This window comes from Electrophorus electricus, chromosome 23 (genome assembly GCF_013358815.1).
Source record: "Electrophorus electricus isolate fEleEle1 chromosome 23, fEleEle1.pri, whole genome shotgun sequence".
Taxonomy (NCBI): domain Eukaryota; kingdom Metazoa; phylum Chordata; class Actinopteri; order Gymnotiformes; family Gymnotidae; genus Electrophorus; species Electrophorus electricus.
The window spans coordinates 7323132-7337152 of NC_049557.1; the positions used below are offsets into that span (position 1 = coordinate 7323132).

Below are 14021 nucleotides of genomic sequence, written 5' to 3' on the forward strand. Positions count from 1 at the left end.
ACTTTATTGGATGGTTGGGTGGAAAAAGTACCAACATGTATCTCAGTGGTTAAGGTACTTGACTTGTAATCGGAAGGTTATGGGTTCAAGCCCTGCCACCTCCAAGTTGCCGCTGTTGGGACCCTGAGCAATGGCCATAACTCTCAATTGTTCAAGTTGTACTCTGTCATAATTGTAAGTTGCTTTGGATAACAGCGTCAGGTAATGGACTAGCATGGTCCAGGATCGATGTCCACTTGGAAATAGGTTACATTCATGTTGAGATTAGGCAGTGGCATTATGCAAGTACACTCCAATGGAAATGCACTGAAAGTGATTTTAAAAATTTATTTTTTGCAAAATGGAATATCTCATTTGTGATAAAAGATTACATTTTACCACTGGGATGTGATAGCTCAGTTGTTTAGGTAGCTAGTAATGAGAAGTTTGCCAATTCAAGCCCAAGATGCCACTGTTGGGCCCCTGAGCCACTTAACCCTCAATTGCTCAAGTTGTGTTCAGTCCTAACTAAGTTGCTTTGGGTAAATGTCAGTTGTACTGACAAAGGTTGTACTTCAGTTGTTGTATATGCCTATAAGTAGCCTATGTAGTTCACGTTATTTTAATTCGCATGTCATTTTTGAACAGTCAGTAGACACCTTTCTGGAATTCAATTCAATTCCGTTTTGACCTTTATTTAAAAAAACTGAGAAAAATAAGATGCAACCAAACATTTTGTTTTATGTTTCTTTTACACAGGTAGTGCAAGCCCACGTGAAGGCATAAATCACCTCCAGTCCGCTAGAGGCAACCTACTGGAATTGGACTGTTTGTCGTGTCACTTTTTTGAGGAAGGATTTGAGGGGCCGGCTAGCTAGCTCGGTTGTTCCATTCATAAAGTTGACGATGGCAGATCAATGAGGTGGTTTTAACACCGGCACAAAATGTAATGTGCGTAAAATTATCCCTTTAAATCACAAACAGGATCGCGTCAAAGGCCACTCTGACTTCCCGCCCCTCAGAGGAAGATATACAAAGATGAACATGTGCGTAAACATTAACCATATTCAACGCACACTTGCTAGCTAACTAATGTAACTCAGTCGGAATATTGTACGTGTTTATAATTATTTTTGCTAGAGTGGAGAAAATTCCGTATAATTAACCCTACCGTTGAACAGTAGCTGGCTAATTCTTTGCAGTTTGAGAATGCAGTCTGTCCGCTTGACAACTTTGCATGGTTGCTTGCTAGCTAACCTAGCTAACTATCTTATCAAGCTACATAATTTCAGCTCACACCTTAAATAAACTTGTCGCAAACAGAAACCGTGTCTAGCAATTGTATAGATACTACATGGTAATAACTAGAAGAATATGAACATTAGCGCACTCATGTACGTGTTGTACGTTAGCACAGAACGCACCATATTAGGAAATGCAGTACCTAGCAAGACCAGAGACTTATGTTTACTTTCCTTTTGTTGACAGCGCCCTCTGTCGGTCACGTTTCTAAATTAATTAATCTAGATTGCAAACCTTTTAGATCAAACTATTTAGAGGCAAAACGTTTTTGGAATTTAAACCTGTATTTAAATAAAATTATAAATCGGGCACCATTATGGAATACAAGATGGTCATCTAGAATTTTGGAATTGAAGAATCTAATTTGTCATTGAGAAACCCATCAGCCAATTAGGACCAGGACCACTGCTATATACATTATAATCTGATCCCAGTTTGATGCTGCTCAGTTCACTTTGTTCTATCTGTACATATCTGATCATTGTCTTGAATAGTATGTGACTTCTTTAACACTTTATCACACTCTTTATTCAGCACTTCTGTCACCACATACAACTGACAGTAGCTGATCTGGAGCCAGGCCTACCCGGAACAAAGCTTAATTTTCATTACTGCAAATTAATTGGTTGGACTGATCTGAGATCTGTCCAACCAATTGGACTTTACATCTTTACACCATCACTCTGCTCTTAAAGTAGAGCTCTCATTTCCTGATTGTGACCCCTTCTTCTTGCATGTAGGAGTGTGTGGCTTAAACATTCTTAGTTCTGTCCCCTGGGCATCTCGGCATCACTGTTGGTAAGACAGTTGGGTATTTACTCTGTATAACTGTTGAATGAATTTTTATGTATTTTCTATATTTGTTGTCAAAGTTGCCAAAGATAGTAGGATTATCACATGCTGTTAGGAGAAATTTATTGCATAGTGTTATTAGTTGTTCTTTTTTTTAATTATTTTAGCAAATAGTCCAGATAAATTATTTAAACAGAAGTGTTTGTACTTATAGATAGAACTGATATGTCTGCAGTGTGAAGTTTTAGACCTATTTTTATTTTTTAAAGTTCTTGTTGTACTTGCTTTCCTCTGGTTAATAATGGTGTTTTTTAGCAACACAAATACTTTAATGTGCTAAAGAATGTAATGTTTCTGCTGACTTCACTAAAAAAAAAAAAAAAGGTTTTAAACAGAATTTCAGATCGATTCAGAATTATCTGAAGATTGCTGACATAATTCAGTAAATTGTTTGGATAATAAATAGAAATTCAGTATAGGTCAGAAATACTGGTAAACCAGAGTCACTCACTAGACAAGTGATCAGGTTTTGAAAAGCCTTGGAAAATAAACATAGACACCACTATTGGCAGTATGGCTACACTAGACTTCTCTTGTCATTCTATTATGGGCAGGCTTGTGGTCCAGAGCTGTGGAGCTACACAAAACCCCTTGAAACACCTCTTGCAATAGCTTACTGTGGCTGCAATGGCGTTGAAAAGAGAACGCACAAAATTGCAGTTGAGTCCGCTTGCAGCAATGAGGCAACATAAAGTGGTTCATGTAACAGGAATGTTGGACTCTGGAGAACAGATCACATTCCCTTTTGCACTTCTGGTTTAGTGGTGCAAATTGCTGAGGTTTGAATGAGCTGCATCCTCGTGTTTCATGCGTCCTGGCTGTCAGACCAACACCGTGGTTTGTTTTATAGCTTGTGTTGCATTCCATCGTGCATTGAAGCATGTCTTATGCAATGCTTTGCCAAAGCACCAGCATGATTGCCTCATGCACGTGATCGGTTTCTGAGTTGAGAGAGCTGCGAGGGCACTTGTGAAACTTGCTGTTGAGTCTCAGCATTTCGAAGGGATTGTAAGAACTGCACCGTGCAGTAACGTCTCCAAAAATGTGAAATCTCCTGAAAACTTGTGAAATCCAAGTGTCATGCAAAGCATGAGTCTCGCTGAACTTTGACCATTATGTTGACTCCTGCCCGTGGCGTGTGTGCAGGTGTGACGGTGATGTTAGGGGCTCCTCCGTTCATATCGTTCCTCTTCACGAACGCTGGGACATGGAGGATGCATGCGCCGAGCTCCTTAACACCCAATGGCAACGCAGCATGGGGGCAAGGCTGCACTCGCTCCGCCAATCGAGCGCCAACTATCCCGTGTGTCTCCTGTTGCTGGAGGGAGAGAGGCGGGTCCCCAACGAGAAGCTGATAGGCCACGCCCGCATCTCACGTGTGCTAGGCAGCAGGAGCCTGTTTGTGGAGTCTGTGGTGGTGCAAAGCGAGCTACGGGGGAGGGGCTACGGGCGAATACTGATGGAGGGCGTGGAGCGGTACGCCCGAGCCCGGGGCTGCTCCCGACTCTGCCTCACCACACATGACAAGCAGCACTTCTACGCGCACCTGGGCTTCGTGCAATCACGGCCCGTCCAGAATGTGGGCACACTGGCCTCCCTCGTGCCCCTGGAACTGCTGCACAAGTTCTGCCACATGGCTGAGAGCGATGCGGAGAAGAGCGGGGGCAGCGCTGACACAGGGAGGCACACTCCTCCACCTCTGTCAAACGCCCCTCGCGTTCCACCACCCCCTCCACCCCTCTTGCCTCCTGCATCAAAATCTCTCATCTCTCCTGCTGCTCTTCCCCTGGTTTCCTCTACTTCCCTCTCTCTTTGGCCTCCTCCACCACCCCCTCTTTCCTCTCTACCCTCTGTCGCTCCACCTGTCCTCTCTCCACCTCCATCCTCATGGGCCCCACTTGATCAGACTCTGGAACACACACCATACACAGATATCCGAGGACTGCCTGTCTTCTGGATGCACAAGGACATCTGACCTTTTCATCCATACCACTCATATAGAGGCATTGCAACCCAGATCTTGGAAAATCACACTAGCATAATTTAATGAAAACCACATCCCAGGGTGTTTAATGTACAGAAGAGACTGGACATTGTCCTCAAGATTTCTAGAAAATTGTGATCAGATTACTTAAACAATCTGTGCCAAAGATTTTAAAATGTTAACTTTAAATGTATTGCATCACAAACAAAACATATCACAGGCTCTTTGAGAGTGCCTCATAATTTTGATCTTTTATGTTTGAATTAAAAGTGAAATGACTCACTCTGTGTCCGGTCCAGGAGTTCTTTATGCATTAGAGCCGTCACAGTTACTGAGTAGATTTTATTCTCATCAGCAGAAGAACCTCTGCCTTTTCCTTTTGATTTCACTTGAAATTCCCCCCCAAGAAGGGGAAAGAAGAGACGGTACTCATCCCAACCACTCCTGCATAGCAGAGCCAGTCCTCTGAGAGGATTCGGGGCTGGTACACCGTATTGGCTCACTCCACTCTTACTTGGAGGAGGAAGAGCATCCTGAGAGGTTAACGGAGGATCCAGGGGGTTCGGGGTCGGACGCTGTGGACCGAGATGATGAGATCTGTACTGAGGGGCAGGAGTTCTACTGTGACCCATGCTTGGACGCAGGCTCAGAGGGCAAAATTGCCTTTCATCAAAGCAAGGCGCTCTCGGATGTGGAATCGGAGCATTTCGTGTACTCCTGCATGGAGGTGGAAGCCTCACCTGTGCCCGAGCCTACGAAGGGTGCACGCCGCTCCAAAGCCCACGCGCTTCCTTGTAAGGTGTCTAAAAATGTGCATGTCATTTGATACACGGCACCCCAGAGTCTATGCATCCTCTCGCAAGTCTGCCAACATGGCAGTGGTCTACGGTGCCCGAGTCCATAATGGGTCATCTGGTGTGCCACAGCAGGAAGGCAGATGTGCCTTCACTACCCAAGCAAGCCTGCTATTCGGTTTGAGTTCTGCTAATTTGGATTATTACTAGGATTCTCTGTATAAACCTCATTTCTGTCAGTAAAATGAGAATTCTTCTCAATGTGGCAATTCACTTCTATTTTGTTTTGAATCCTATGCAGAACCACTTTTTATTATTGTAGGTAACCATCCGGTGATTGTGTACCCTGGGAAGTACCATGAATAAAATGTAGTTAGAACACATTCACTAATTCAGAACTGTGGACTCCGTGTAACACATTTTAAACTTTACTGTAAAATTAAATGCCTGTCTGTTCTACAGGAGGAGCCATCATGTTTTGGCGGGTCTGCACCCTGCACCTGTCCTGTCTCCTTACCATTACCATGTGTCTCAGCAACTCTGCTGCTGGGGTGTGGCATGATGTTGGGAGGCGTGGCTTCTCAGTGGTTTGGAACATGCCTACTTCAAGATGTGAGCATCGCTATGGTGTTTTACTACCCCTGCAGAAGTATGGAATCATATACAATGTGCAGCAGCGATTTCTAGGTGAGAATATAAGTCTGTTTTATGAGCGCCGTCTTGGTTTGTACCCCTACGTTAAACACCAGGACTTGATCAATGGTGGGATACCTCAAGGGGGCAGTCTGGAGGGTCACCTCGCATTGGCTGAAAATCAGCTCCGTGTACGTTTAAGGAAGAACTTCAAAGGCTTGGCTGTGCTGGACTGGGAGGCATGGCAACCTCTGTGGAGACAGAACTATGGAAGACGCAAGGTCTATAAGAAGCTATCGAAACAGTTTGTGAGAGAGAGATTTCCAGAAATGTCTGAGGAGGATGTGACATCACTGGCAAAGCTGGAGTTTGAGCAAGAAGCAAGAGCATTTATGGAAGAAACACTGCAACTTGGAGTTCATGTTTGCCCCAGGGGGTTATGGGGGTTTTATGGGTTCCCTGGTTGTTATAACTACCATGGAGCCAAGCACAGTGGGTACACAGGGCAGTGCAAACCCAGCACAGAGATGATGAATGACAGACTAGCATTTTTATGGCAACATTCCACTGCACTTTACCCAAGTGTGTATGTGAGTCGCAGGTTAGCAGGACACCCAAACACAAGGCTCATGATGAGACATCGCATACTAGAGGCACTCCGAGTGGCTTTCCAGCATGCAACTCGTTCTCACCCAATCCCTGTTCTACCTTACGCTAGAGTGGCCTTCATACATACTCTGCAGTTCCTAAACCAGGTATACACACTCACTATATCATTGCCCTGCTATTAACTGTTTGTCCTATATACAGTATTAGAAGAAAAACTAAAGTAGAGGGAACTACCCGTGTCTGTTACCTTCCAAAATATAACTTAAGGTATGTAAGTTTGCTTAAGCTTGGTCACTGAAATTTAAAAAGTATGAAAAGGTTCATATTTCTGAACTTCAAAATTTTACATTAACTTGCCAACAATACCAATTTCCCCTTATAAGAATTCCAGACCAAATGTCTGTAATCCTTGGCAGGGACAGAGAGGGGTCTCCCCCTAGACTTGACAGCCAAACATGCTATTTTTACTACTGCCATATTAGTCCCCATTTCAGGAGTGAGACTTCAGATCATTTATAACACAGCATGAATGGCTTAATGTCTAGTATTGCTCTCTGCCTGCAGGTACACCACCACAACATCCACATCTTCCCCTCTCTCTCATCAGCTTGCTCCATCACAGTGCCAGTCATGGCTCAGCCCTACGTATCTACTCTACAAAAGTAGTATTAGCACATGACCTTTTCTATCCTAGGTGATTGAATTCAGGTGTGTCTCTTTTTGTGTGTGATTGCAGACAGATCTGGAGCACACACTGGGAGAAGCTGCAGCTCTAGGGGCAGCTGGGGTGGTGCTGTGGGGGGAGCTACGTTTTGCCAAGTCCAAGGTCAGTGTGTCTGTTCAGCACCTTCTACACTGTATAGCGCTCTCATTGTAGACTTAAGTTTGCAAACATTTATTATACATGTTTTGTGCATTACATCAAAAAATATTAAACTATATAAATGGATGGTGTATTGTCGAGAGCTCAATTCCGATTAATTGTGCTCTGTCTGTCCTACCTGTCTTTCCTCCCTCAAACATGCACACTCTCGCCCACCAGGAGCAGTGTGCTCTCCTCCGTGATTACATCAGCTCAGTCCTTGGTGTATATGTGGAGGCACTGAATCGCGGCACAGTGCGCTGCAGTGAGCGTGTGTGTCATGGTAACGGTCGCTGTGCCAGACGCAACCCTCACTCTGGTCACATGATTCCCATGCTTCAGAACGAAACTGAACCTGCCCAGGACCTACGGTCGCAGTTCAGATGCATGTGTTACGAAGGGTGGAGAGGTGCACAGTGCGAGAACACTACCAAACGTGTGTGAAGCAAGAAAGCAACAGAATGTTGGGTACCAAGATGCATTCTGTCTGCTGTTAATTTTAACATGACAAAGAAGTATCCTGCAAATCTGTAGTTGACTACATCATACATGGAAGGTTACTTTTTACAATAAAGCTGCTGCTGCCCAAAGCAATGGTTGGTTTTACCCTCTTTATTATTTTTGCTAATTAGTTATTTCCTAGCCAACTAGAACATGTTTTTTTTATACATACTTTACACTATACATGATCATTTGAAACAGTTATGAGCCTCATTTTAATACATTTTATTCTGGCACATATTTAGAGAATCTAAGATAAAACACTGTTCCAGGGTCGGTATTTACTTGCAATTATTTCAAAGGAGGGAAGATTATGTAGTTTTGTGAATGTAGAGTGAGTGCTTTTGCAAGTTATTGAAGATTAGTTGAAGAGCAAATTTTGTTGAACTATTGTTGGGCTTACCCAAGCATCTCTATAACTTGGTTCTAAAATTCTTTATTTCTCTTTTACCTTCACATCTGTACTCATATAATGATGCATATTCCTGAACAGTGGTCTGTGGTTGTCCATGCTAAATTTTCCCTTTAGTTGCTTGTTTTACCATAGACTGAGCTTGGTCTCTGGTCTTTGATATCCTCAGTAGTCTAATGCAAACATGGAAAAAAAAATTCTTTAGTCATTTTTCTTAAGCTTTCAAGCAATTTAAAATGTTACAAAAAGGTCTCTGCTAGTCTGGACTCCTTTGTCCACTATTGTCAAAAGTCCAGTTGCCAGTGGCCCAGAGCACCTGGTGCATATAAGCAGATGTATATTTATCTAGATTCTGGTTGGCAGTCTGTAACGTATACCCTAACAGTCATTCCATTAACAATGCATGAGCAGGATTGTTTTACAATAAATCGCAGCATATTAAAAAGTATGTTCACATAAATTTTGTTTTGATACTTAGAATCACACTTATGAGCTAAAAATATCCATTAGTGAATTGGCTTGTTTTGCAAGTGGCTGACTCATGGAACAGTACAGTCAGTGTCTGTCTCCCAATGCGGTCAGGTTTCTACGAAGAGCCTGGAGCTCCTGAATAAGGATGGAGATTTCCTCTGTCGTTTCTTGCCGTTGGCTCACCATTTCAGAGAGAGTGTGTAGAGCTCTGCTCTGTTGGACTAGAGGAGTAACAAACATACAAATATCATTCCATTGGACTCTACTGTTAAAATGCAGCAACTACTGAGTTCAAACGATGAACATGAATGTGTTAGTATAATTACCTACTGCTAACAGCCTGTCAGGTTGTACATGTTGCATATATTTACTGATCAGTTTGGGCCATGTTCAAGTGGTTCAGCTTGATATTTTCAATTCCAGTCAAGTGCTGCTTTGGTTATAATAGCCACCCTGACTGATATGTGGCAGTCACCAAATTTGAATAGCATATATCGAGACTGTAAATTTGGATTTATGAGCATACTGTTGCAGTTTGGCACATAAAGAGCTGCCTGAATGGAATTCATTATTTTTGGGGTGTTCACATTCTGCATTTTCTTTATCATAAAGCAATGTATAACGTTAAGGAGGTATATGCAGAAGTGACACTAGCTATGTTGTGTTTGATCTGAAAAGAAATTTGAATGGATGTTATTCCAAATCCTCTATGTAACATGTAATAGATGTGAAAAGATGGCAAGCAAAATGGCTAAAGTGTGTTGAATAAAATTTTATATATAACATAAAAATGAGGGGAAAAAACACAAAATAGGACTAGTAATCAAGAGTCATTATCTTACCTAAGAAGCTAAAGATGAGAATAAGAGTGAGGAGGATCAGAGTTAAAGCCACACATGCCAAAGAATAGCGCCACATACAGGGAATGCACATGCTGCTGAGTTGTTTCAGATGGGACCTTCTCATTTGATGCCCTGATTGACAGATTGCTGGTTTGTCCAGTGATTGAAGTTTCCCATTGATAGAGGGAGGTTTGGGGCGGGCTGGTCGGCAACCTGAGAGGGAAATGAGCAGGTGTCTTTAATGACAATTCAGAGAATACACACGAAAGCATAAATCTCTCAGTAACTTCGTAGGTGTGACAAAGGTCCCAGGAACTTTTGGTTTGTTCTTGATCACACATTCCCACAGACAAACGTGAACCATGTGGTACCTTTGCCATGCTGTTCAGGGTGTGCGCGATGCAGGTCACTGATGGAGTCTACAGAGTGCAGTTCGATCTCAGTCAGGTCTTTATCACTGATCTGTACAAAGCCCAGGGGTGTAGAGGGAGCAGGTGGGACTCCTACAATAGAGGGGGAGCGAGAGAGAGGGAGTGACTGTGTGTGCACATGTGTATAGGGAGCCACACTGTGAAGTTTAATTAAAAGACTAGGTAAAATGAACACCAAGATAAACCTTCCTGAAACCTGCTAGCCTCCAAAGGAATCTTATTTGAACGCTTTGTCTCTGATAGGTCAAATATTTTTGCCTGACATGCATGCGATCAGTAACCCTGATGGAAAAACATTGGATTAATCACATAACACATTCACGTTTATAATGCTCCTCCATTGCCATACCATTGGAAATAAAAGTTCAGAAAAAAAGAGACTACATGAAGAAAAGCGATACAACTGCACAATATTCAATATCACTCTGAAGAGTCCAATTGATGATTTTAACTTTGTAACTCGTTTGGGAAAATATTTCAGGCGACTCTTACAGGCAGCACTCGAATTGCCATCAACCGTAAACCTCAAGTCCTCTAAATTATCTAGAGCTCAGAGGCTAAATTGATCAGGCCTATTCTGAAATACTTTACGAATATGTCTCCAGATTTCACCCAGGTGCGCCGATACAGGGTTATATCTTACCTTGCGACTGCATCCTCACCAAACTCCGGATGGTATTCGGAAAGTGTAATGGCACAGCGGTGGAAGATAGCGACCCTTCTTAAATCTCAGAAGAATAGCCTGTCGCATATATCCTAAGTCATTCTGTAGGTAGGTTTTTGTAATGTTTTGTATAATACAGTAAACATAGAAATCTCTATAATGCGCAGTACGATACAACTTGCCCTGTTCTCTTCTCAATGCCTGCTTGTCCTGTATCCTCACAACCAGCCGGCTGTCCAGGGCAGTCCGAATTCCCGGACCCAGAATAGCACTGCAGCTTGGAGGCCTGTGCAGTCTATTAATAGATTCCTGTCCAAACTACGATTCAGTTATAACAGAATACAAGCAGGGCTGATTGTGCAAGGACCAACAAGTTTAAGCTTATTCAAGACATGAACGTGAACTCTGAATAGTAGACCATAAACCTATGGCGTAAAGTAGAATGGCAACTACATTTCCCAAGATTCCACGTATTTCACTGTCCCTTGTTTTGTAGGGAAAGCAAAAGTTTAAGAGCGGAGTCCATAAGAGCGAAGACTGGAGTATCGCGCGTGTTTGATCGGAAAGCTGCATGGTCTAAAACTGGACGGGAGACAAAATGCTGGCTCGAGCGTCCGTTACCCGCCGTTACAGGCTCTCTAATCACGTTTTAAGCGGACACCTTCAAGCTACCTTGCAGCAGGGGAGGCACGCGACAACAGAGGTAGAGGAAGATTGGGGAAACAGTCAAAACGCGATAAGTCATAAAGGTTTGCTAAAAGGGCGAGGATATTATTGTTGAATTATACATCGGTTCGATAATAACTTGTGCAAAGTAATAGTTACTGTTGCACTAGTTACTTTTAAGCTTTGATGAAGGTGTTCTAACAGCGGGGGGAAAACAACTCTGTGCATTCTGGTAAGATTGTATTCATAGTAAAAGCTGTCCTTTTGTTCTTATTCAGGGTACATTTCTCATTCATGCGTGAGGAACACATCTGTCCCTCCGCTCGACTGCTGCAGTCGAAGCAGATAAAAGCACGCGAGCGGTCATTCGTTTACATTTCTTGCGACTGTGGAAGTTTTCTAAAAGCAGTAAATAGCAATCACCGTCTCACACACAAGCCTTGAACTAAACTGAATACGCCCATTTTGCAATCCATTACTTGTTTTTCAAGATTATCTGAACGTGTCTTTAGACATTATTTTCTCCTGGTGATTTGTAGCCTACTGCACAATAGGTTACTGCGCATGTGTGTTGTCTCGGCACTCTCTTAGGCAGCTTCCGAAGCCGCTGTGAATGTGATGGTCTGGCTGCCACTTCAGGCTTGCGCTGAGTCTGGGTCTGGTTTTGGTTTTAGAATAATGAAGTGGAGTTGTCTGTGTGTGCTGTATGCTGCTGGCACGTTGTTTATAACGATGGTGTCTCCATTTACTTAAATGCTGTACGAAGTATGGCTTTCTGGGTATGAGTGATGGAAGGAATAAATATTACTTGATGGAAATGAGTCTGATAAAATGCACGTGAATTAAAATTAGACTTAAAAAAAAAATCTGTAATGGATTTCGACGCTGCGTTGTCAATGACCAATCCGTCAATATGATGGTGAAACATGTTATCGGTACTAGCAGAAGCTAAGGTTATTGTAGAGTGGACTCCCACCCTTTACTTTAATAGATCGCCATCACTGTCGTAAAATAACCAATTCGCATGCACTGCTGGGGAGCATTGATTTCTACTAATATTAGTAAAAACCCATGTTCTGTGTGAAACTGTGTTCCAGAAATGCCTGAAAAATGCATGTGCTTGCCCCGAGCGAGTTGGCAATCTTGGCGTTAGAGGTTTGGGAACTTTCTCTTAGAAGGGTTAACCTGTATGTAATGGACTGCATACGTTTGTCACTTTCAGGCGGCAGTAACGGATCGTCGAGCGTTTTCTGGAGCGCAGGCAGGCAGAACCTTTAACTGACGTTAGCCTCGAGAGACTGCTGGCGTCGGCACGCGACTCTCGTTTTAATTCGCGAGTATTTTTCACCAGCCGCATTTTGATCGTTTAATATCTGTTACTTATTAAAGATAACCCTTTAACATGGTTGCTGAGACCAGCTGATAAATCACAACCAGTTCCAGGGCCCAAAGTTCAGTTTCCTAGTCTCTGAAAAGCTGGTTTAGTGGTTCGTCACACTGTTATGACAACTCTGTGTGTGCGTGTGTCATTAACGTATAAAGATGTTGAAATTTAATGAATCATTTATTCCTACATAAACATTATGTGGCCTGCCAAAGGAGATGAGCAGAAAAAAAAACAGAACAGCTTGTCTTCATCTTTTGCACATAGTCCCCTTTAACATAAATACTCCAAGATTCTATAAATGATGTATTACTCTATGTACAGTAAACAGCCTGCCTCCTCTCTCTTTCCTCGGCTTCTCTCTGAAGCAGGCTCCTCTGAAGCGGACTCCTCTCCATGACTTCCACGTGGCTCAGGGAGGGAAGATGGTGGAGTTTGCTGGATGGAGCATGCCTGTGCAGTACAAAGACAGCCATATCAGCTCCCATCTCCATACACGCCATCAGTGCTCTGCCTTTGATGTCAGCCACATGCTACAGGTGTGTGTGTGTGTGTGTGTGTGTGTGTGTGTCTAAGAAACTGGCTGATAGTTTTTTAGATGTCGTTGTGATTCTTAGTTTTCATTTGTGATATTTGTGCTTGTAGGTGCTTTTTGTGATCTGTGTATTTTGCAAGTGTCTTCTTGTCTCCAGACCAAAGTCTATGGGAAAGACAGAGTAAAGTTCATTGAATCTTTGATTGTTGGAGATATCGCAGAGCTAAAGGACAACCAGGTAACAGAAAAAAATCACACCCACCCCTACACAATTTTGGATCATTGTGTGATTAAATTAAATATCTGTAATTTTGAATGATTATTTGCATGGGTCTGATTATTAAATAAATATCATCAAATCCAAATTATGTATGTCCAGAACAGCATCGTTTTACATTTAAAGTTGTTTCTTTAGGTCCCATAGAGCATATGCAAGTTCAGTTTTATGTAAGAGAGAAATGTATTTCACAATACATGTACCTCTTTCACTCATCAGTATGTTCATAATAGGCAAACATGTTGGCCAGGGAGCCATAGACTTGGGAATTAAAACAAAAATTGTAGCATGTAAAATGAATGTTTCTGGCATATCCAGATGATAAACTGATCAGATCCATAGAATTACAAATTAGATTTAAAAAAAAGGCATATCAAGATTTGCAATTTTAAATTTTCACATTTTATCAATAGGTATAAAAACTAAATATAAATTAATGTCCTATTCAAATAAGGATATTTATAAATTAATTTGTAGTAAGGTAGTAATTATGATGGAGCAAAAAAAAAAAAAAAAGTTTAGAAAACATTTTTGAATAAAAAAATGATCAGAGAATGTAAGAGATGCTTCATGGTCAGTCAGAGCTACAGTAAAATAAAGCTGTTTTGTTAAAACCACCCAGTGTCCAATGCCAGAGTGTACAGAAGTTAAAACCCTGGAACACTTTTTATTTTAAACTGGTATTGAGCCTTAGACACATGGGCTAAATTAAGGGAGCTTGGCTTAAAAATGTATATTAATATGAAATCAGTAGTTTGGGGGATTTTTAAAGAAAACGCAATTGCAAAACTGGAAAGAGATATTTTAAGGATTCTTGTTTGTA

The 14021-nt window shown here is 42.1% G+C and overlaps 4 protein-coding genes across 8 annotated transcripts in view; 3 read left to right on the forward strand and 1 right to left on the reverse strand.

Moving 5' to 3' along the window:
- Positions 1–803: 803 nt before the first annotated feature.
- On the forward strand, positions 804–4399 carry LOC113575843 (N-alpha-acetyltransferase 80, NatH catalytic subunit). Its single transcript, XM_027007599.2, has 2 exons — positions 804–1025; positions 3280–4399. The coding sequence occupies exons 1-2, from the start codon at positions 1018–1020 to the stop codon at positions 4106–4108; spliced, it is 837 nt and encodes a 278-aa protein (XP_026863400.2). The 5' UTR covers positions 804–1017; the 3' UTR covers positions 4109–4399.
- On the forward strand, positions 2008–7535 carry hyal3 (hyaluronidase 3). Of its 2 annotated transcripts, none has more exons than XM_027007594.2 (4): positions 2008–2079; positions 5374–6299; positions 6890–6979; positions 7196–7535. In XM_027007594.2, exons 2-4 carry the CDS (start codon positions 5385–5387, stop codon positions 7457–7459), a joined length of 1269 nt encoding a protein of 422 aa, XP_026863395.2. In that variant the 5' UTR covers positions 2008–2079; positions 5374–5384; the 3' UTR covers positions 7460–7535. The 2 variants fall into 2 exon arrangements, with proteins under 2 accessions (XP_026863395.2, XP_035377835.1); XM_035521942.1 differs by lacking the exon at positions 2008–2079 and having other exon boundaries at positions 5389–5523; positions 5661–6299.
- Positions 7536–7612: 77 nt separating this feature from the next.
- Positions 7613–10565, reverse strand: si:dkey-20d21.12 (uncharacterized protein LOC556245 homolog). 3 transcript variants are annotated; one of them, XM_035521944.1, is made up of 5 exons: positions 10316–10559; positions 9613–9744; positions 9242–9454; positions 8482–8620; positions 7613–8101 (listed from the first exon to the last, which is right to left on the reverse strand). In XM_035521944.1, the coding sequence occupies exons 1-4, from the start codon at positions 10326–10328 to the stop codon at positions 8484–8486; spliced, it is 495 nt and encodes a 164-aa protein (XP_035377837.1). In that variant the 5' UTR covers positions 10329–10559; the 3' UTR covers positions 7613–8101; positions 8482–8483. The 3 variants fall into 3 exon arrangements, with proteins under 3 accessions (XP_035377837.1, XP_035377838.1, XP_035377836.1); XM_035521945.1 differs by having other exon boundaries at positions 7613–8620; positions 9320–9454; positions 10316–10565; XM_035521943.1 differs by having other exon boundaries at positions 7613–8620; positions 10316–10557.
- A 177-nt stretch (positions 10566–10742) lies between these two features.
- amt (aminomethyltransferase) overlaps positions 10743–14021 on the forward strand; it is an 8081-nt gene continuing 4802 nt past the window's right edge. The window contains exons 1-3 of one of the 2 annotated variants that reach the window (XM_027007596.2): positions 10743–11039; positions 12758–12925; positions 13079–13159. In XM_027007596.2, coding sequence (XP_026863397.1) covers positions 10935–11039; positions 12758–12925; positions 13079–13159 — 354 coding nt within the window. In that variant the 5' untranslated portion in view covers positions 10743–10934. Of the gene's footprint in view, positions 11040–12754; positions 12926–13078; positions 13160–14021 lie in introns of both variants that reach the window. The other variant, XM_027007595.2, reaches the window with a different exon arrangement.